The 22022-nt window shown below is 49.1% G+C and overlaps 1 protein-coding gene across 2 annotated transcripts in view; it reads left to right on the plus strand.

The window, feature by feature from the left end:
• The first annotated feature begins 10311 nt into the window (after positions 1-10311).
• The window catches only part of ptchd1 (patched domain containing 1), a 77478-nt gene continuing 65767 nt past the window's right edge, over positions 10312-22022 (plus strand). The window contains exon 1 of one of the 2 annotated variants that reach the window (XM_070894141.1): positions 10312-10819. In XM_070894141.1, the coding sequence (XP_070750242.1) occupies positions 10466-10819 (354 nt within the window). In that variant the 5' untranslated portion in view covers positions 10312-10465. Of the gene's footprint in view, positions 10820-14051; positions 14992-22022 lie in introns of those variants that run through there. The other variant, XM_070894142.1, reaches the window with a different exon arrangement.

A 22022-nucleotide genomic window follows, 5' to 3' on the forward strand; every position in this document is an offset into this window, starting at 1 on the left:
GCTCGCCTGCACATACGTTGGAGGTGTACCATTGTTCCACAGCCCATGCAAACATATCCTTTGAAGCGGCATGAATGGAAACGATGATCACCTCCTCAGTGCCAACAAGTTGTTAATGGCCTTGCATTCACCACCCTTGATGGTGGACTCTGAGGCATCTGCGGATGTGCAGCTGCAGGCATGTGAGTCCTGCCCTGTATGTTATGATTCGAAAACAACATTACTTTGTTCACAGTTCTTGCAACAGCACTCGTGTGCTGAGAGATTTGTTTGTCATTGGTGGCGATGAACAACTGGGCTATCGCTATGGCTTTACTCAGGTTGGGGTCTCTACAGTCAAACGTTTGCAAAGTATTACTTCATGGCCAATGCCAAGTACAAAGAAGTCCCTGAGCATGTGCTCCAAGTGTCCTTCAAATTCGCAATGTCCTGCAAGGCTTCTTAGCTTTGCGACGTAGCTCGCCACTTCCTGGCCTTCAGACCTATTTTACGTGTAGAACCGGCACCTCGCCATCAGAGCGCTTTCCTTTGGGTTTAGATGCTCCTGGACCAGTGTGCACAAATCATCATATAACTTCTCTCTGGGTTTCGCTGGAGCAAGCAGATTTTTCATGAGGCCATACGTTGGTGCCCCGCAAATGATGAGGAGGATTGCCCTTCGTTTGACAACATCCGCTTCTCCTTCCAACTCGTTGGCCACGAAGTATTGGTCGAGTCGCTCCACGAAGGTTTCCCAATCATATCCCTCCGAAAATTTCTCCAGGATGCCCACGGTTCTCTCCATTGTTGCGGTGGGGTTCATTATCTGTATCTCATCGGCAATTGTTATGTCTTGCATAAAGAATCTGACCAGATACTGTGAGCTCAAAGTAACGTGTGACCGCAGTCCTTTATTCAGGTCTCCAGAGTGCCTCTCCTGCCTGTGAGGCCTCCTTATGTACAGGTGCTCCCAAGGGATTTTGGGATTCCAGGGGATGAGCCCTCTGATGGTTAAACAAGGTATTTACAGGTTTACATATATAACAGCATCTGTAAGACATTGTTGAATGAAACCAAGGAGGTGTACAGGACAACGGGTACAGTAATGGAAGATCAATATAAAATGACTCCTAATTAAAGGAATATCCATTGGAATTCAGGGTAGAAGTAATTTCTTCTTGTGTGGCTCGGTGTCAGTTTTATTTTTGTCTTATAACACTGCTGTGAAGCGCCTTGGGATGTTTTACTATGCTAAAGGTGCTATATAAATAAAAGTAGTTGTTGTTGTAAGGCAGCCTGCCTTTAAATGATAACATGCTTAAAGGTAGCTGTTAGTAACCAGTGGAGATGGCAGCAAGTGGAAGGGAAAGAACAGCCAATTTTAGAGTGAGTTATGGTATCTCTTAAGCGAGACATGGCAGAGGAGGGATGCGCTTTTGGGATTAGAGGCAAAATGCCTGAAAACTGTGCAGTGGGAACTGTTCGGAACCAAGTGACACTGGCAGTGAGTAGGGCATCTCTAACTGGTAGGACACCCCTGCAAATGTTACAGAAGGTGCAATGACCTGACAAGGGCAGCGAGGATCTGTGTTATGGGCAAGATTCATTAGAACCAGAGACAAGGGTACATTGCACACCATCAGTGTTCCAGCACTACCCTGTAGAGTGCCACAGTGAGCAAGCAATTACCCCAAGGAAAGATTCCATTGAATAGGCTTGTATGCCCTTGAGTACAGAAGTTGAAGGGATGATTAAAGACGTAGATAGAGAAAAACTATTTCCTCTGGTCGGGGTGTTCAGAACAAGAGGGCATAATCTTAAAATTAGTGCTAGGCCATTTGGGGTGATATCAGAAAGAACTTCTGCAGCTAACCTGAGGACTGGGAGAAATTTAGAATCCAGCAGAGGAGGACTAAGGGTTTAATTAGGAGGGGGAAAATAGAGTATGAGAGTAAGCTTACAGGGAACATAAAAACTGACTGCAAAAGCTTCTATAGATATGTGAAGAGAAAAAGATTAGTGAAGACTAATGTAGGTCCCTTGCAGTCAGAATCAGGTGAATTCATAATGGGGAACGAGGAAATCGAACAAATACTTTGGTTCTGTCTTCACTAATGAAGACACGAAAAACCTCCCGAAAATACTAGGGGACCGAGGGTCGAGCGAGAAGGAGGAACTGAAGGAAATCCTTATTAGTCAGGAAATTGTGTTGGGGAAATTGATGGGATTGAAGGCCGATAAATCCCCAGTCTGCATCTCAGAGTACTTAAGGAAGTAGCCCTAGAAATAGTGGATGCATTGGTGGTCATTTTCCAACATTCTATAGACTCTGGATCAGTTCCTATGGATTTGAGGGTAGCTAATGTGGCCCCATTTTTTTAAGAGACGGAGAGGGAACAGGGAATTGTAGACCAGTTGGCTTGACATCGGTAGAGGGGAAAATGTTGGAATCAATTATTAAAGATGTAATAGCAGCGCATTTGGAAAGCAGTGACAGGATCGGTCCAAGTCAGCATGGATTTATGAAGGGGAAATCATGTTTGACAAATCTTCTAGAATTTTTTGAGGATGCAACTAGTAGAGTGGACAAGGGAGAACCAGTGGATGTGGTGTATTTGGACTTTCAAAAGGCTTTTGACAAGGTCCCACACAAGAGATCTTGGGAGCAATTTGTCTTCATGTATTTCAATAATTGTGTTGCAACCAGAGGTGAAGAGAAATGCTACAACACAACAACTTGCTGATTATATAGCTCCTTTTAACAAGAGATTAGTGTGCAAAATTAAAGCACATGGTATTGGGGGTGGTGTATTGACGTGGATAGAGACCTGGTTGGCAGACAGGAAGCAAAGAGTAGGAATAAACCGGTCCTTTTCAGAATAGCAGGCAGTGACTAGTGGGGTACCGCAAGGTTCAGTGCTGGGACCCCAGCTATTTACAATATACATTAATGATTTAAACGAAGGAATTGAATGTAATATCTCCAAGTTTGTTGATGACACTAAGTTGGGTGGCAGTGTGAGCTGTGAGGAGGATGCTAAGAGGCTGCAGGGTGACTTGGCCAGGTTAGATGAGTGGGCAAATGCATGGCAGATGCAGTATAATGTGGATAAATGTGAGGTTATCCACTTTGGTGGCAAAAACAGGAAGGCAGAATATTATCTGAATGGTGACAGATTAGGAAAAGGGGAGGTGCAACGAGACCTTGGTGTCATGGTACATCAGTCATTGAAAGTTAGCATGCAGGTAGAGCAGGCGGTAAAGAAGGCAAATGGCATGTTGGCCTTTAAAGCGAGAGGATTTGAGTGTAGGAGCAGGGAGGTCTTAGTGCAGTTGTACAGGGCCTTGGTGAGGCCAAACCTTGAATATTGTGTTCAGTTTTGGTCTCCTAATCTGAGGAAGGACATTCTTGCTATTGAGGGAGTGCAGCAAAGGTTCACCAGACTGATTCCCGGGATGGCAGGACTGACCTATGAAGAAAGATTGGATCGACTAGGCTTATGTTCACTGGAATTTAGAAGAGAGGGGATCTCATAGAAACATATAAAATTCTGACGGGATTTGACAGGTTAGATGCAGGAAGAATGTTCCCGATGTTGGGGAAGTCCAGAACCAGGGGTCACAGTCTAAGGATAAGGGGTAAGCCATTTAGGACTGAGATGAGGAGAAACTTCTTCACTCAGAGAATTGTGAACCTGTAGAATTCTCTGCCACAGAAAGTTGTTGAGGCCAGTTAGTTAGATATATTCAAAAGGGAGTTGGATGTGATCCTTACGGCTAAAAAGATCAAGGGGTATGGAGAGAAAGCAGGAATGGGGTACTGAAGTTGCATGATCAGCCATGATCCTATTGAATGGTGGTGCAGGCCCGAAGGGCCGAATGGCCTACTCCTGCACCTATTTTCTAGGTTTCTATGTTTCTTCATACAAAAGGTAGTGGAAATCTGGAACCCTCTCCCCAAAATACTGTTGAGGCTCTGGGGGAGCGGGGGGGGGGGGAGGGAATTAAAAATGTCAGAACTGAAATCAATATTTTTGTTAGGCAACGATTAAGGGTTACAGAACCAAGGCGGGTACGGATATAATTGAATGGTGGAACAGGCTTGAGGGGCTGAATGGCCCACTCCTGTCCCTATGTTCCGAACAGCTACAGTTATCCTATGTCCTGGATCGCTCCAGATTGCAAACCTGTGTGTCTTGTTTAGTGTCTCTTTTCATGTGACAGTTTACCCACAGCTTTTAACATTTCTTTTCAAAAGCTGAACGATAATAACATGAAGAAGCAAACGTTTGGAAGTTGTTACAGACCACAATACCACAGGATGCTAGGCAACTAGGACAAATCCAATCCGGCCAATTACCGCTCCATCAATCTACCCTCAATCATCAGCAAAGTGATGGAAGGTGTTGTCAACAGTGCTATCAAGCAGCACTTATTCACCAACAACCTGCTCACTGATGCCCAGTTTGAGTTCTGCCAGCACCACTCGGCTCCAGACCTTATTACAGCCTTGGTCTAAACATGGACAAACGAGCTGTATTCCAGTGATGAAGTGAGCGTGCCCTTGACATCAAAGCAGCATGTGACCATGTCGCATCAAGCAGCCCTAGTAAAATTGAAGTTAATGGGAATCAGGGGGAAAACTGTCCACTGGCTGGAGTCATATCTTGCACAAAAGAAGATGGTTGAAGTTGTTGGAGGCCAATCATCTCAGCCCCAGGACATCACTGCTGCTGATGTGCATTCTTCAAGAGTTTTTTTTCTTCACTTCCACTGCCTAACTCACGCAACCCATGGTTGGATTGTAGGGAGGCAGAAAAGTTTAGAGGGGGAATTCCAGAGCATAGGACCTATGCAGCTGAAGGCACAGCTGCCAATGTTGGTACGATTAAAATTGGCGATGTGCAAGAGGCCAGAATTGGAGGAGCGCAGTGATCTTGGAGGGGTTGTAGAGCTGGAGGAGGTTACAGAGATAGGGAGGGGCAAGGCTGTGGAGGGATTTGAAAACAAGATGAGAATTTTAAAATCGAGGCATTGCTGGACTGGGAGCCAATGCAGGTCAGCAAGCACAGGGGTGATGGGTGAACAGGACTTGGTGTGAGTCAGGACACAGGTAGCAGAGTTTATGTAAAGTATGGGAGGCCAGCCAGGAGAGCATTGGAATAGTCCAGTCTAGAGGTAACAAAGACTTGGATGAGGGTTTCAGCAGCAGATGAGCTGAGGCAGGGGCGGAGACGGGTTACGGAGGTGGAAGTAGGCAGTCTTGGTGATGACGTGGATATGTGGTTGGAAGGGGTCAAATAGGACAGCAAGGTTGCGAATGGTCTGGTTCAGCCTTAGACAGTGGCCAAGGAGAGGGATGGAGATGGATTCTAGGGAATGGAGTTTGTAGCAGGGACCAAAGACAATGGCTTCCTAATATTTAGCTGGAAGAAACTTTTGCTCATCCAGTACTGGACGTTAAGACAAGCAGCGTGACAAATCAGAGGCAGTGGAGGTGTTGTGATAGGCAGTGGTGAGGTGGAACTGGATGTCAGCAGTGTACAACTTATTATGTCAGTCATGATACTGAACAAGAAAGTGTTGCAGTCATTCATTAATCACTATTTAGAGAATTAAGCTAGGAAATATTCAGAAGCATAGCTCAGGGCATAGAGAGCTTAGATAAGCAAAGGCCATAACAACTTTAAAGGATTTGAGAGCAAAGATGTTAGCTACTTAATGTAATATTGAATTTGCTGGAATGGTGTTTTGCTCTATTTGCCCTTAATATCATATATTTACAGCTCACTTTGCTGGAACATAATCTGTCTATAACAAGGTCAATAACGTATTAGGGACCTCATGGATGGTGGAGCCAATGGCTTAACCCACAGACTGAGCGCATGGCACTATAAAAAGCTGAGAACAGATGCTGTGACTCAGAATGAGGTCAGCAAACTGCAATTTCTGAAATCACCTTAAATCAACTTAAAAAAAATATTTCAAAAAATGTTTTAAATGGTGGTTTAAAAACTAACCTTTCGTGTCAAGCCATCCCCTTTTTCACAGAAACATCGCTGGATGATTTAAAGTTTAAACTAAAATGTTGTTCCCCCCACCCCCTCCCCAGGCTCCATCCACCTCTTTGTCCCTCCCTGCTGAACAAGTCGTGGATGGTGGAATGGTGAAGGACATGTGTTATGAAGGGATTGTCCTATGGGGAGAGATTGAGTAGACTAGGCCTATATTCTCTAGAGTTTAGAAGAATGAGAGGTGATCTCATTTAAACATACAAAACTCTTACAGGACTTGACAGGGTAGATGCAGGGAGGATGTTTCCTCTGGCTGAGGAGTCTAGAACCAGGGGCCACAGTCTCAGAATAAGGGGTCGGTCATTTAGGAGTGAGATGAGGAGAAACGTCTTCACTCAGAGGGTGGTGATGTTTGGAATTCTCTACCCGAGAGGGTTCAGTCTTTGCATATATTCAAGACAGAGATCAATAGATTTTTGGATATTAAGGGAATCAAGGGATACGGGGACAGTGCAGGAAAATGGAGTTGAGGTAGAAGATCAGCCATGATCTCATTGAATGATCGAGCAGGCTCAAGGGGCAGAATGGCCTACTGCTGCTACTAGTTTTTATGTTCTAAAGGCTTCGTGAGCACTTCCCCAGTGCTCTGCATTAACGCGCAGAATGTGGAGTTGGGCATCGGAATTAGAACATTTAAATGAGTGGTAACCCTTCCTGTCTACGAAGACGACAGGTTCCTCAAGTGAAGCTTTCAGTAGCAGACGGGTCCCATCCCTGGCCGCTGCACACTGGGGAAGCCAGCAATTCTGTGGAAATTGATGGACCTGTCTCGTTGCTGCGCAGGAGCGATGTGATACTTAATGAAGTCAGATGCCCTGCGGAAGAGGGCATCTATCACTTGATGACTGTGGGCTCCTCACAGCCCCTTGGCTGATATTAGAGGTTTTCAGTGCCTGACTAGAAGGAACCAGAGCTGTAGAAATTGAGGGCTGTCATTACCTTCATTGCCACTGATGCAGCCTGCGGGAAGCATATCTCTTTCAGATCTTCGTGGAGCATGTCAGTGATAGCCAATTGCTTCCTTGATTAACAGCTCCTCAACAGTGTGTCAAATTAGAGCCATCCCCTGTACACTCTCTAGGGTGGGTTGTAGGGGCGAATAGTGAGTTTAGATCAGTTTCTAGTCACAGAGCCTCAATTGAAACACCTTCTCCTTATGCTCCTCCTCCAAGTTATCCATGATAATCATGAACGGGGCACTGCTCAGGGGATAGGCCATTACAATGCTTTCACTTTCCTAACACGTAGAAGGAGATAATAGGATGGCAAAACTGGCAAGGAAAGATTGCCATAACTGAGAGAATTAGAAAAGGAAAACTTGAACAATTTCTAGATCACTAGAGGAAGACTTCACAGCTATAAAGGGCATTTTGCTGGCCTCCCAGACTGACAGTCATGTCAGGGCCATAACTCATGTCAATACCAACTCACTTGCGCCATTATTTTTCAGTCTAAGTGGTTGCAGTGCAAATAATAGGGTAAGTTTGGCAAAGTGACTCCATTATTTACCTGGAAATTTTACGTACAGGTATTAATAATGCTGCATGCCATTAGTGCAAGTTTCCAGCAAATTCAGGCCCATAATATTTACAAATGGAAACGGAGTGGGATGAATTGGATAATTCTTTCAAAGAGCCGGCTCAGGCACAATGGACTCCGTCTGTGCTTCCATGATCAGAGCTGCACGGTGATCATGGAGAGAACTGGCAGTGAGATTACAATGTAATGCAATTGTGAATGCTTCAGCCCAACCCTCTGAGATCTCATCTAGTTATGGCCTCCAACGCATCCCCAATTTTCATCGGCCCTATATTGGTGGCCGTGCCTTGGCATATGCTCTGGAATTCCCTCCCTGAATGCTTCCACCTCGATACTTCTCTCTCCTCCTTTAAGACCCTCCTTAAAACTTACTCCTTTCACTTGTCCTAATATCTCTTGTGGCTCGGTGTCAAATTTTGTTTGATAACGTTCCCAACGTGAAGCGCCTTGGGATGCCGTAAAGGCACGGGCGATATAAATGTATGTTATTGTAACAGGTAAGGACAGGGTGCGCCCAGTGGGCTCGTTCAGCAAAGCAGCCCAGCACAGTGAGAAAGAACTTGCACTGATGTAACTCCTTTCATGGGCTCAGGATGTCCTGCAGCGCTTTACAGCCAATTATGTACTTTCTGAAGTGTAGTCACTTGTAATGTAGGAAACAATGTAGGAAATGCACCAGCCAATTTGCACACAAGATCCCACGAGCAGCAATAAAGAAAGAAAAAGAAAGACTTGCGCCTTTTACGACCACCGGACGTCTCGAAGCACTTCACAGCCAATGAATGTACAATGTAGTCACTGTTGTAACATGGGAAAAGCGGCTGCCAATTTGCGCACAAGCAATTCCCACAGACAGCAATGTGATAATTACCAGATAAACTGTTTTTTGTCATGTTGATTGAAGGATTATTATTGGCCAAGACACCAGGGATAACTCCCCTGCTCTTCTTCGGAATAGTGCCATGGGTTCTTTTACGTCCACCTCAGAAGGCAGACGGGAGCTCGATTTAACGAATCATCTGAAAGATGGCAGTGCAGCATTTCACTGGAGTGTCAGCCTAGATTTTTGTGCTCAAGTTCTTGGAGTGGGACTTTGAACCCACAACCTTCTGACTCAGAGGCGAGTGTGCTACCCACTGAGCCATAGCTGACAGCAATGTGATAAATGACCAGATAATCTGATTTTAGTGATGTTGGCTGAGGGATAAATATTGGCCAAGGACTCCCCCTGCTCTTCTTGGAAGTATTGTGGTGGGATCTCTCGACAGCCACATTCTGCCCTTTGTAAACTAGAGGTGATCCAAAACTTGGCTGCCTGGGTCCTAACTTGCACCAAGTCCCACTCACCCATCATCTTCTGTGCTCGCTGACCTACATTAGCATCCGGTTAAGCAACGCCTCGATTTCAAAATTCTCATCCTTATTTTCAAATCCCTCCTTGGCCTCGCCCTCCCTATCTCTGTAATCTCCTCCAGCCCCACAACCAACCCCCCGGAGATGTATGCGCTCCTCTAATTCTGCACCCCTGATTTTAATCGCTCAACTATTGGTGGCCGTGCCTTCTGTTGCCTAGGCCCTAAGCTCTGGGACTAGCTGCCTAAACCTCTCCGCCTCTCTTTCCTCCTTAAAACATACCTCTTTGACCAAGCTTTTGGTCACCTGCGCTAATTTCTACTTATGTGGCTTGGTGTCAAATTTTTAATCGCACTATACTCCTGTGAAGCACCATGAGACATTTCACTATGTTTTGAACGATAAGGGAGCGGGCAAGGAAGTGGCGGAATGAGACCATCTCACCCTATCAACATATCCTTCTATTCTTTTCTCCCTCGTGTTTATCTAACTTTCCTGTAAAGCTATATTGAAGACGGAGGTCGTATATTCAAGACGGAGATAGATAGATTTTTGAATATTAAGGAATCAAGAGTTACGAGGAAAGTGGAGTTGTGGTCGAAGAGCAGCCATAATCTCATTGAATGGTGAAGCTGACTTTATGTATCATCATCATCATAGCCTGCCCCTCAGAATCGAGGAAGACTTGCTTCCACTCTTAACATGAGTCCTTAGGTAGCTGAACAGTCCAATACGAGAACCATAGTTCCTGTCACAAGTGGGACAGACAGTGGAGGAAGGGGTGGGTGGGACTGGTTTGCCATTTCTGTTGCCTGTGCTCGATTTCTGCATGCTCTAGGCAATGAGACTCAAGGAGTTCAGTGCACTCCCTCCACTTCGGGTGGTCTCAGGTCAGGGACTCCTAGGTGTCGGTTGGGATGTTGCACTTTATCAGGGAGGCTTTGAGGGTGTCCCTGTAACGTTTCCTCTGCCCACCTTTGGCTCACTTGCCGTGAAGGAGTTCAGAGTAGAGCACTTGCTTTGAAAGTCTTGTGTCCGGCATGTAAACTATGTGGCACTACATAAATACAAGTTGTTGCTGTGATAAATGACCAGATGATCTGATTTTAGTGATGTTGGCTGAGGGATACAAATATTGGTCAGGGAGTCCCCTGCTCTTGTTGGGAGCAGTGTGGTGGGTTCTATTGACAGCCAGCTGAGGGGGGGGGGAGGGCAGCAGGTCTGACAGCAGGCCTGGGGATCAGGGAGCTGCCGGTCTGTGTGCACTCAGACACTCCCTCCCCCCCACACCAAGCTCCGCCTGCCTCCAGCCTGTTGCTTAGCAGCGAGCAGCGAGCCCTGTGCTGCAGCCTGGGGGTGAGGGCCTGCCGCCGCCGGCACCGGCAGCGAAACACGGGCCGGGCCTAGCCTAGCCGAGCGGGCGGGCAGGGCCGGGGTCGCTGCGGATGGCGGCTGGCTGCCGGGCCTGGGCGGTCGTGTGAGGCCCTTCCCCGGAGGCTCCCCTCGCAACCCCAGCCAGGATGCTGCGGCAGCTGCTGCACCGGGGGCTGAAGACCTGCTTCTACCGCCTGGGCTTCTTCATCGGCAACCACCCGGTCTTCTTCGCCTCGGCGCCCGTGCTGCTCGCCATCCTGTTCGGCGCCAGCTTCAGCCGCTACCGGCTGCAGGACAACATGGAGTACCTTTTCGCGCCGCGCCACAGCCTGGCCAAGATCGAGCGCAGCCTCGTCAACAGCCTCTTCCCCGTCAACCAGTCCAAGCACCTGCTCTACTCCGACCTGCAGAGCCCGGGGCCCTACGGCCGGGTCATCATCACCCGCTCGGCGGCCGGCGGCAACCTGCTCGACCCGCACCACAGCCGGCTTATCTTGCAGGTCAGGCCCGCCCTCCTCAGCTACCGCCATACCCCCATACACCTCTCTCATATACCCTTACACACCCTCACCTACCCCCATACACCCCCCTCATATACCCTTACACACCCTCACCTATCCCCATACAACCCCCTCATATACCCTTACACACCCTCACCTACCCTCATACACCCCACTCATATACCCTTACACACCCTCACATACCCTCATACACCCCCCTCATATACCCTTACACACCCTCACATACCCCCATACACCCCCCTCATATACCCTTACACACCCTCACATACCGCCATACCCCCATACACCCCCTCATATACCCTTACACATCCTCACATACCGCCATACACCCCCCTCATATACCCTTACACACCCTACCGCCATACACCCCCCCCCTCATATACCCTTACACCCCCCTCATATACCCTTACACACCCTCACATACCACCATACCCCCCCCATACACCGCCATACACCTCGCCATACCCCCATACACCCCCCCCCATACCCCCTTACACCCCCTTCATACCCCCTTACACCCCCTTCATATACCCTTACACGCCCTCACGTATTGCCATACCCCTCACCCATCGCCATACACCCCCCTCATACACCGCCATACCCCCTCACCTACCCCTATACCCCCTTACCTACCCCCATACCCCCCTCATACTCCTTCACCTACTGCCATACACCCTCATACACCGCCATACCCCCTCGCATACCCCCATAATGCAATAGTAAGGAAGGGCATTAGCCTGGATGATGTGGAATCGGTATGGGTGAAGCTGCGGAATACAAAGGGCAGAAAACGCTAGTGGGACCACCAAACAGTAGTAGTGAGGTTGGGGACAGCATCAAACAAGAAATAAGGGATGTGTACAATAAAGGTACAGCAGTTATCATGGGTGACTTTAATCTACATATTGATTGGGCTAACCAAATTGGTAGCAATGCGGTGGGGGAGGATTTCCTGGAGTGTATTAGGGATGGTTTTCTAGACCAATATGTCGAGGAACCAATTAGAGGGCTGGCCATCCTAGACTGGGTGATGTGTAATGAGAACGGACCAATTAGCAATCTTGTTGTGCGAGGCCCCTTGGGGAAGAGTGACCATAATATTGTAGAATTCTTTATTAAGATGGAGAGTGACACAGTTAATTCGGAAACTAGGGTCCTGAATTTAAGGAAAGGTAACTTCGACGGTATGAGGCGTGAATTGGCTAGAATAGACTGGCAAAGGATACCTACAGGGTCGAAGGTGGATAAGCAATGGCAAACATTTAAAGATCACCTGGATGAACTTCAGCAATTATACATCCCTGTCTGGAGTAAAAATAAAACGGGGAAGATGGCTCAACCGTGGCTAAGAAGGGAAATTAAGGATAGTGTTAAAACCAAGGTAGAGACATATAAATTGGCTAGAAAAAGCAACATACCTGAGGACTGAGAGAAATTTAGAATTCAACAGAGGAGGACTAAGGGTTTAATTAAGAGGGGGAAAATAGAGTACGAGAGGAAGCTTGCTGAGGAGAGATTGGAGCAACTGTATTCACTGGAGTTTAGAAGGATGAGAGGGGATCTCATAGAAACGTATAAGATTTTGACGGGATGGGACAGGTTAGATGCGGGAAGAATGTTCCCGATGTTGGTGAAGTCCAGAACCAGGGGACACAGTCTTAGGATAAGGGGGAGGCCATTTAGGACTGAGATGAGGAAAAACTTCTTTACTCAGAGAGTTGTTAACCTGTGGAATTCCCTGAGAGTTGTTGATGCCAGTTCACTGGATATATTCAAGAGGGAGTTAGATATGGCTCTTATAGCTAAAGAGATCAAGGGGTATGGAGAGAAAGCAGGAAAGGGGTACTGAGGGAATGATCAGCCATGATCTTATTGAATGGGGTGTAGGCTCGAAGGGCCGAATGGCTACTCCCGCACCTATTTTCTATGTTTCTATACCCCCTCATACACCCTTACACGTATCATCCCCCCCCCCCCCCCTCACGTATCATCCCCCCCCCCCTCACGTATCATCCCCCCCCCCCTCACGTATCATCCCCCCCCCCTCAGGTATCATCCTCCCCCCCTCACGTATCATCCCCCCCCCCTCACGTATCATCCCCCCCCCTCAGGTATCATCCCCCCCCCTCAGGTATCATCCCCCCCCCTCAGGTATCATCCCCCCCCCTCAGGTATCATCCCCCCCCCTCAGGTATCATCCCCCCCCCTCACGTATCATCCCCCCCCTCACGTATCATCCCCCCCCCTCACGTATCATCCCCCCCCCTCACGTATCATCCCCCCCCCTCACGTATCATCCCCCCCCCTCACGTATCATCCCCCCCCCCTCACGTATCATCCCCCCCTCACGTATCCCCCCCCCCACGTATCACCCCCCCTCACGTATCACCCCCCCCTCACGTATCACCCCCCCCTCACGTATCACCCCCCCTCACGTATCACCCCCCCCCTCACGTATCATCCCCACCCCCTCACGTATCATCCCCACCCCCTCACGTATCATCCTCACCCCCTCACGTATCATCCCCACCCCCTCACGTATCATCCCCACCCCCTCACGTATCATCCCCACCCCCTCACGTATCATCCCCACCCCCTCACGTATCATCCCACCCCCTCACGTATCATCCCCACCCCCTCATGTATCATCCCCACCCCCTCACGTATCATCCCCACCCCCTCACGTATCATCCCCACCCCCTCACGTATCATCCCCACCCCCTCACGTATCATCCCCACCCCCTCATGTATCATCCCCCCCCTCAAGTATCTTCCCCCCCCCCCTCAAGTATCTTCCCCCCCCCCTCACGTATCTATCCCCCCCTCACGTATCATCCCCCCCCCTCACGTATCATCCCCCCCCCCCACGTATCATCCCCCCCCCCTCACGTATCATCCCCCCCCCCTCACGTATCATCCCCCCCCCTCACGTATCATCCCCCCCCCTCACGTATCATCCCCCCCCCCCTCACGTATCATCCCCCCCCCCTTACGTATCATCCCCCCCCCCTCACGTATCATCCCGCCCCCCTCACGTATCATCCCCCCCCCTCATGTATCATCCCCCCCCCCTCACGTATCATCCCCCCCCCCCCTCACGTATCATCCCCCCCCCCCTCACGTATCATCCCCCCCCCTCACGTATCATCCCCCCCCCCCCCCTCACGTATCATCCCCCCCCCCCCCTCACGTATCATCCCCCCCACCTCCTCACATACCCTTATATACCCGGCTTCACATTCCCACCTCATCCCATCAGATACCCAGCTCATCCCATCAGATACCCAGCTCACGCCCTCAGATACCAACTCCATCTCAGCTCATCCCATTAGTTACCCACATCATCCCCTCAAATACCTGCTCTCAAAGCCCCAGATACAAGCCTCATTCCCTCAGATGCCCAGGTCAACCTCCTACCAAATTATTACATCAGATAGCCAGCTCATCCCAGCAGATACCCACCCTCATCCCAGCTCGGCCCATCAGATACCCACCCAGCTTATCCCAACTCAGCTTATCAGATACCCAGCTTATCCCAGCTCAGTCCATCAGATACCCAGCTCATCCCATCAGATAATCAACCTCATACCAAATGATCCCACCAGATACCCACCATCGTCCCCCCAGATACCCAGCTCATCCCATCAGATACCCAGCTCATCCCATCAGATACGCACCTCATACCCTCAGATACCCATCTCATATCTTCGGATACTCACCCTCATCCCACCTCTTACCATGAGATACCCACCCTCACCCCATCAGGAACCCACCCTCACCTCATCAAATATCCAACCCAAACCATCAGATGGCACCCATTATCATCAGATACCTAACCTCATCCCATTCGGTACCCACTCTCATATCAGATTTCCAAGCTCATCCCATGAGATACCATCAGATACCCACCCTCACTCTTAACAGATTTCCACCCTCATCCCATCAGATTCCCCCCTCGTACCATCAGATACCATCCTGGACTTTATAAATAGAGGCATAAGAGTACAAAAGCCAGGAACTTATGCAAAACCTGTATAAAACACTAGTTCTGCTCCAGCTGGAGTATTGCATCCAATTCTGGGCACCATCCTTTAGGAAGGACGTGAAGGCTTTGGAGAGGGTACAGAAGAGATTTACTAGCATGGTTCCAGGTATGTGGGATTACAGTTACGTGGATAGACTGGAGAAGCACGGGTTATTCTTCTTGGAGAAGGTTAAGAAGAGATTTGATAGAGGTGTTTAAAATCATGAAGGGTTTAGATAGAGTAAATAAAGAGAAACTGTTTCCAATGGCTGAAGGGTCCATAATGAGGGCACAGATTTAAAGTGATTGGCAAAAGAACCAGAGGTGACATGAGGAAAAACTGTACAACTGCAGTAAGGGTGCTGGATACAGATTCAATAGTAGCCTTCAAAAGGGAATTGGATAAATACTTGAAGGTGAAAAGATTGCAGGGATATGGGAAAGAGCAGGAGAGTGGGACTAACTGGATTGTGCTTCGAAAGAGTCGGTGCAGATTCGATGGGCTGAATGGCCTCCTGTGCTGTACTATTCAGATATGCACCTCACCCCATCAGATACCCACCTCACCCCATCAGATACCCACCTCACCCCATCAGATACCCACCTCACCCCATCAGATACCCACCCATCCCATCAGATAGCCACCTCATCCCATCAGATAGCCACCTCATCCCATCAGATAGCCACCTCATCCCATCAGATAGCCACCCTAATGCCACCTGATACCCACCATCAACCCCTCAGATACCCACCATCAACCCCTCAGATATCCACCTCATCCCATCAGATACCCACCTCATAACATTGGATACCAACCTCCAGTCCACCATATGCCATCCATACCATGAGGCACCCACCCTCAGACCATGGAAAAAGTCACCCTCATACCATTGAGCCACCCAACCTCATATTATCCAGATTCCATCAGATACCCACACTCATTCCATCAGATACCCACCTCATCCCAGCAGTTATTTACTTCATACTATTCAGATACCATCAGATACGCACTGTTGTACCATCATATACACATCCTTATTCCCACACACCATCAGATATCCAACCTTATATCATCACATCCTCACCCTCATTGAATCCAGATACCCACCCTCAGACCACCGAGAAAGCCACCCTCATATCATTGAGTCAACTAACCTCATACCACCCACACACCCACTCTTAAACAATCAGATGCCCACCCTCACTCCATCAGATGTCCACCCTCACACCATCAGATACCCAGCTCTTACTGTCATAAACCACCCTCATACCAACAGATTCCCACCAGATATCCACCCTCATCCCGTCTGATACCATCAGATACCCACCTTCATCCCATTCAATACCTAACCTCATCCCATCAGTTACCCACTCTCAGACCAGCAATTGTCCTCCCTCACACCATCCAATATTCACATGTGTAACAGCAGATACCATCAGATATGCACTCACAGACCACCAACAGATACCCACCGGGTCAGCAGAATCCCATCTCATCCCATCAGATACTCACCTCAGTCCATCAGAGACCCAGCCTCAAACCATCAAGTATCCACCCTCACCCCATCAGATTCCCACTTTTATTCCCTCAGAGCACATCCGCTCATACAATCAGGTACCCCTCTAATACTGTCAGATACCCCCATATCATGATACCCCCTCAGACTGTACAAATATTTCTATACTGTCAGATATCATCCTCATACCATGAGATATCTGCCCCCATATCATCCAAATAACATCCTCATATCTTCAGATCCCCCCTTCATACCAACCACGTACTACCCTCAGCCTTGGCTCATTAGTAGTTTTCTATCCTCTGAGCCAGAAGGTTGTGAGGTTGAAGCCCACTCCAGGGCTTGAGCAAATAATCTCAGCTGACACTCTAGTGCAGTGTAGCACTGAGGGAGTGCTGCACTGTCAGAGGTGCCATCGTTAGCTGAGGTGTTAAACCGACATCCATTCTACCCTCTCAGATGAACGTAAAAGATCCAATGGCACTTTTAGAAGAAGAGCAGGGAAGTATCCAGGCTCAGCATTTATCCCTCAACCAACATCACTAAAACTGTTTATCTAATTGCTGATTGTGGGAGCTTGCTGTGTACAAATTGGCCGTTACATGTCCTGCATTACAATAACGACAAAATCTATTTAATTGGCTTGGTCTGTCTGTCTGATTTTTGGTCTTGGTCTTTGTCTTGTCTTTTCTTTCTCCCTCTTTCTTAGAACATAAGAAATAGGAACAGGAGTAGGCTATTTGGCCTCTCGACCCTGTTCCCCCATTTAATAAGACCATGGCTGATCTGATCATGGACTCAGCTCCACTTCCCTGCCCTCTCCCCATAACCCTTTATTCCCTTATCGCTCCAAAATCTGTCTGTTTCCGCCTTTAAATATATTCAATGACCCAGCCTTCACAGCTCTCTGGGCCAGAGAATTTCCACAGATTTACAACCCTCTGAGAGAAGAAATTTCTCCTCATCTCAGCTTTAAATGGGCAGCCCCTTATTCTGAGACTATGTCCCCTAGTTTTAGTTTCCCCTATGAGTGGAAATATCCTCTCTGCATCCACCTTGTCGAGCCCCCTCATTATCTTTTATGTTTCGATAAGATCACCTCTCATTCTTCTGAACTCCAGTGAGTATAGGTCCAACCTACTCAATCTATCTTCATAAGTCAACCCCCTCATCTCCGGAAACAACTCTGAACAGCCCCCAATGCAAGTATATCCTTCCTTAAATATGGAGACCAAAACTGTACGCAGTATTCCAGGTGTGGCCTCACCAATATCCTGTACAGTTGTAGCAGGACTTCTCTGCTTTTATACTCCACCCCCTTGCAATAAAGGCCAACATTCCATTTGCTTTCCTGATCACTTGCTGCACCTGCATACTCACTTTTTGTGTTTTATGCACAAGGATCCCCAGGTCCCTCTCTCTCTCCCTCATTCTTTCTTTCTCTCTCTTTCTCACTCTTTCTCTTTCTCTTTTCTTCTCTCGCTCTTTCTTTCTCTCTCCCTCTTTCTTTCTCTCCCCCTCTTTCTTTCTCTCCCCGTCTTTCTTTCTCTCCCTCTTTCTTTCTCTCCCTCTTTCTTTCTCTCCCCCTCTTTCTTTCTCTCCCTCTCTTTCTTTCTCTCCCCCTCTTTCTCTCTCCCTCCCTCTTTCTCTCTCCTCTTTCTTTCTCTCTCTCTCCCTCTTTCTCTCTCCCTCTTTCTCTCTCTCTCTTTCTCTCTCTCTCCCACTTTATCTCTCTTATCTCTCCCTCCCTCTTTATCTCCCTCCCTCTTTATCTCTCCCTCCCTCTTTCTCTCCCTCCCACTTTATCTCTCTTATCTCTCCCTCCCTCTTTATCTCCCTCCCTCTTTATCTCTCCCTCCCTCTTTCTCACTCCCTCCCTCTTTCTCGCTCCCTCCCTCTTTCTCTCTGCCTCCCTCTTTCTGCCTCCCTCTTTCTGCCTCCCTCTTTCGCCCTCCCTCTTTCGCCCTCCCTCTTTCGCCCTCCCTCTTTCGCCCTCCCTCTTTCACCCTCCCTCTTTCGCCCTCCCTCTTTCGCCCTCCCTCTTCCTCCCTCTCTCTCCCTCCTTCTCGCTCCCTCTTTCTCGCTCCTTCTTTCTCGCTCCCTCTTTCTCGCTCCCTCTTTCTCGCTCCCTCTTTCTCGCTCCCTCTTTCTCGCTCCCTCTTTCTCGCTCCCTCTTTCTCGCTCCCTCTTTCTCCCTCCCTCTTTCTTTCGCTCCCTCTTTCTCCCTCCCTCTTTCTCCCTCCCTCTTTCTCCCTCCCTCTTTCTCCCTCCCTCTTTCTCCCTCCCTCTTTCTCCCTCCCTCTTTCTCCCTCCCTCTTTCTCCCTCCCTCTTTCTCACTCCCTCTTTCTCACTCCCTCTTTCTCCCTCCCTCTTTCTCGCTCTCTCCCTCTTTCTCGCTCTCTCCCTCTTTCTCGCTCTCTCCCTCTTTCTCGCTCTCTCCCTCTTTCTCGCTCTCTCCCTCTTTCTCTCTCCCTCTTTCCCTCTCCCTCTTTTTCTCTCTCCCTCCCTCTTTTTCTCTCCCCCTCCGCCTTCCTCTCCCCCTCCGCCTTGCTCTCCCCCTCCGCCTACCTCTCCCCCTCCGCCTACCTCTCCCCCTCCGCCTTCCTCGCCCCCTCCGCCTTCCTCTCCCCCTCCGCCTTCCTCTCCCCCGGCGCCTACCTCTCCCCCTCTCTTTCTTTATCTCTCTTTATCTCTCTTTATCTCTCTCTTTATCTCTCCTCTCCCTCTTTCTCTCTCCCTCTTTCTCTCTCCCTCTTTCTCTCTCCCTCTTTCTCTCTTTCTCTCTCTCTTCCTCTGTCTTTCTCTCTCCCTCTGTCTTTCTCTCCTCTCCCTCTGTCTTTCTTTCTCTCTCCCTCTGTCTTTCTTTCTCTCTCCCTCTGTCTTTCTTTCTCTCCCTCTGTCTTTCTTTCTCTCCCTCTGTCTTTCTCTCCTCTCCCTCTGTCTTTCTCTCCTCTCCCTCTGTCTTTTTCTCCTCTCCCTCTGTCTTTCTCTCCTCTCCCTCTGTCTTTCTCTCCTCTCCCTCTGTCTTTCTCTCCTCTCCCTCTGTCTTTCTCTCCTCTCCCTCTGTCTTTCTCTCCTCTCCCTCTGTCTTTCTCTCCTCTCCCTCTGTCTTTCTCTCCTCTCCCTCTGTCTTTCTCTCCTCTCCCTCTGTCTTTCTCTCCTCTCCCTCTGTCTTTCTCTCCTCTCCCTCTGTCTTTTTCTCCTCTCCCTCTGTCTTTTTCTCCTCTCCCTCTGTCTTTCTCTCTCCCTCTGTCTTTCTCTCTCCCTCTGTCTTTCTCTCTTTCTCTCTCCCTCTTTCTCTCTCCCTCTTTCTCTCTCCCTCTTTCTCTCTCCCTCTTTCTCTCTCCCTCTTTCTCTTTCTCTCTCTTCCTCTTTCTCTCTCTCCCTCTTTCTCTCTCTCCCTCCCTCTTTCTCTCTCTCTCCCTCTGTCTTTCCCTCTCCCTCTGTCTTTCTTTCTCTCTCCCTCTGTCTTTCTTTCTCTCTCCCTCTGTCTTTCTTTCTCTCTCCCTCTGTCTTTTTCTCTTCTCTCTCCCTCTGTCTTTTTCTCTTCTCTCTCCCTCTTTCTCTCTCCCTCTTTCTCTCTCCCTCTTTCTCTCTCCCTCTTTCTCTCTCCCTCTTTCTCTCCCTCTTTCTCTCCCTCTTTCTCTCTCCCTCTTTCTCTCTCCCTCTTTCTATCTCCCTCTTTCTCTCTCCCTCTTTCTCTCTCCCTCTTTCTCTCTCCCTCTTTCTCTCTCCCTCTTTCTCTCTCCCTCTTTCGCTCTCCCTCTTTCGCTCTCCCTCTTTCGCTCTCCCTCTTTCGCTCTCCCTCTTTCGCTCTCCCTCTTTCGCTCTCCCTCTTTCGCTCTCCCTCTTTCGCTCTCCCTCTTTCTTTCTCTCTCCCTCTTTCTTTCTCTCTCCCTCTTTCTTTCTCTCTCCCTCTTTCTTCCTCTCTCCCTCTTTCTTCCTCTCTCCCTCTTTCTTCCTCTCTCCCTCTTTCTTCCTCTCTCTTCCTCTTTCTCTCTCTCTCTCCCCCTCTCTCTCTCTCTCCCTCTTTCTCTCTCTCTCTCCCTCTTTCTCTCTCTCTCTCCCTCTTTCTCTCTCTCTCACCCTCTTTCTCTCTCTCTCACCCTCTATCTCTCTCTCTCACCCTCTTTCTCTCTCTCTCTCCCTCTTTCTCTCTCTCCCTCTTTCTCTCCCTCTTTCTCTCTCTCTCGCTCCCTCTTTCTCTCTTTCTCTCTCCCTCTTTCTCTCTCGCTCTCTCCCTCTTTCTCTCGCTCTCTCCCTCTTTCTCTCGCTCTCTCTCTCTTTCTCTCGCTCTCTCCCTCTTTCTCTCGCTCTCTCCCTCTTTCTCTCGCTCTCTCCCTCTTTCTCTCGCTCTCTCCCTCTTTCTCTCGCTCTCTCCCTCTTTCTCTCCCTCTTTCTCTCCCTCTTTCACTCCCTCTTTCTCTCCCTCTTTCTCTCTCTCCCGCTTTCTTTCTCTCTCTCCCTCACTCTTTTTCTCTCTCTCTCTCCCTCTTTCTCTTTCTCTCTCTCTCTCTCGCCCTCTCTCACTCGCCCCCTCTCTCTCTCGCCCCCTCTCTGTCGCCCTCTCTCTGTCGCCCTCTCTCTCTCGCCCTCTCTCTCTCGCCCTCTCTCTCTCTCGCTCTCTTTCTCTCGCAATCTTTCTCTCGCCCTCTTTCTCTCGCCCTCTTTTCGCCCTCTTTCTCTCGCCCCCTCTTTCTCTCGCACCCTCTTTCTCTCGCTCCCTATTTCTCTCGCTCCCCCTTTCTCTCGCTCCCCCTTTCTCTCGCTCCCTCTTTCTCTCGCTCCCTCTTTCTCTCGCTCCCTCTTTCTCTCGCTCCCTCTTTCTCTCGCTCCCTCATTCTCTCGCTCCCTCTTTCTCTCGCTCCCTCTTTCTCTCTCTCCCTCTTTCTCTCTCTCCCTCTTTGTCTCTCTCTCCCTCTTTGTCTCTCTCTCTCCCTCTTTGTCTCTCTCTCTCCCTCTTTGTCTCTCTCTCTCCCTCTTTGTCTCTCTCTCTCCCTCTTTGTCTCTCTCTCTCCCTCTTTGTCTCTCTCTCTCCCTCTTTGTCTCTCTCTCTCCCTCTTTGTCTCTCTCTCTCCCTCTTTGTCTCTCTCTCTCCCTCTTTGTCTCTCTCGCCCCCTTTCTCTCTCTCGCCCCCTTTCTCTCTCTCGCCCTCTTTCTCTCTCTCGCCCTCTTTCTCTCGCCCTCTTTCTCTCTCTCGCCCTCTTTCTCTCTCTCGCCCTCTTTCTCTCTCTCGCCCTCTTTCTCTCTCTCTTTCTCTCCTTCTCACTCTCCCTCTTTTTCTCTCTCTCTCTCCCTCTTTCTCTCTCTCTCCCTCTTTCTCACTCTTTCTCTCTCTCTCCCTCTTTCTCTCTCCCTCTTTCTCTCTCTCTCTTTCTCTCTCTCTCCCTCTTTCTTTCTCTCTCCCTCTTTCTCTCTCCCTCTTTCTTCCTCTCTCCCTCTTTCTCCCCCTCTCCCTCTTTCTTCCTCCCTCTCTCCCTCTCTCCCTCTTTCTCTCTTCCCCTCTTTCTCTCTCTCTCCCTCTTTTTCTCTCTCCCTCTTGCTCACTCTTTCTCTCTCCCTCTTTCTCTCTCTCTCCCTCTTTCTCTCTCTCTCCCTCTTTCTCTCTCTCTCCCTCTTTCTTTCTCTCTCCCTCTTTCT

The sequence above is a fragment of the Pristiophorus japonicus genome, chromosome 11 (assembly GCF_044704955.1).
Source record: "Pristiophorus japonicus isolate sPriJap1 chromosome 11, sPriJap1.hap1, whole genome shotgun sequence".
NCBI classification, from domain to species: Eukaryota; Metazoa; Chordata; class Chondrichthyes; family Pristiophoridae; genus Pristiophorus; species Pristiophorus japonicus.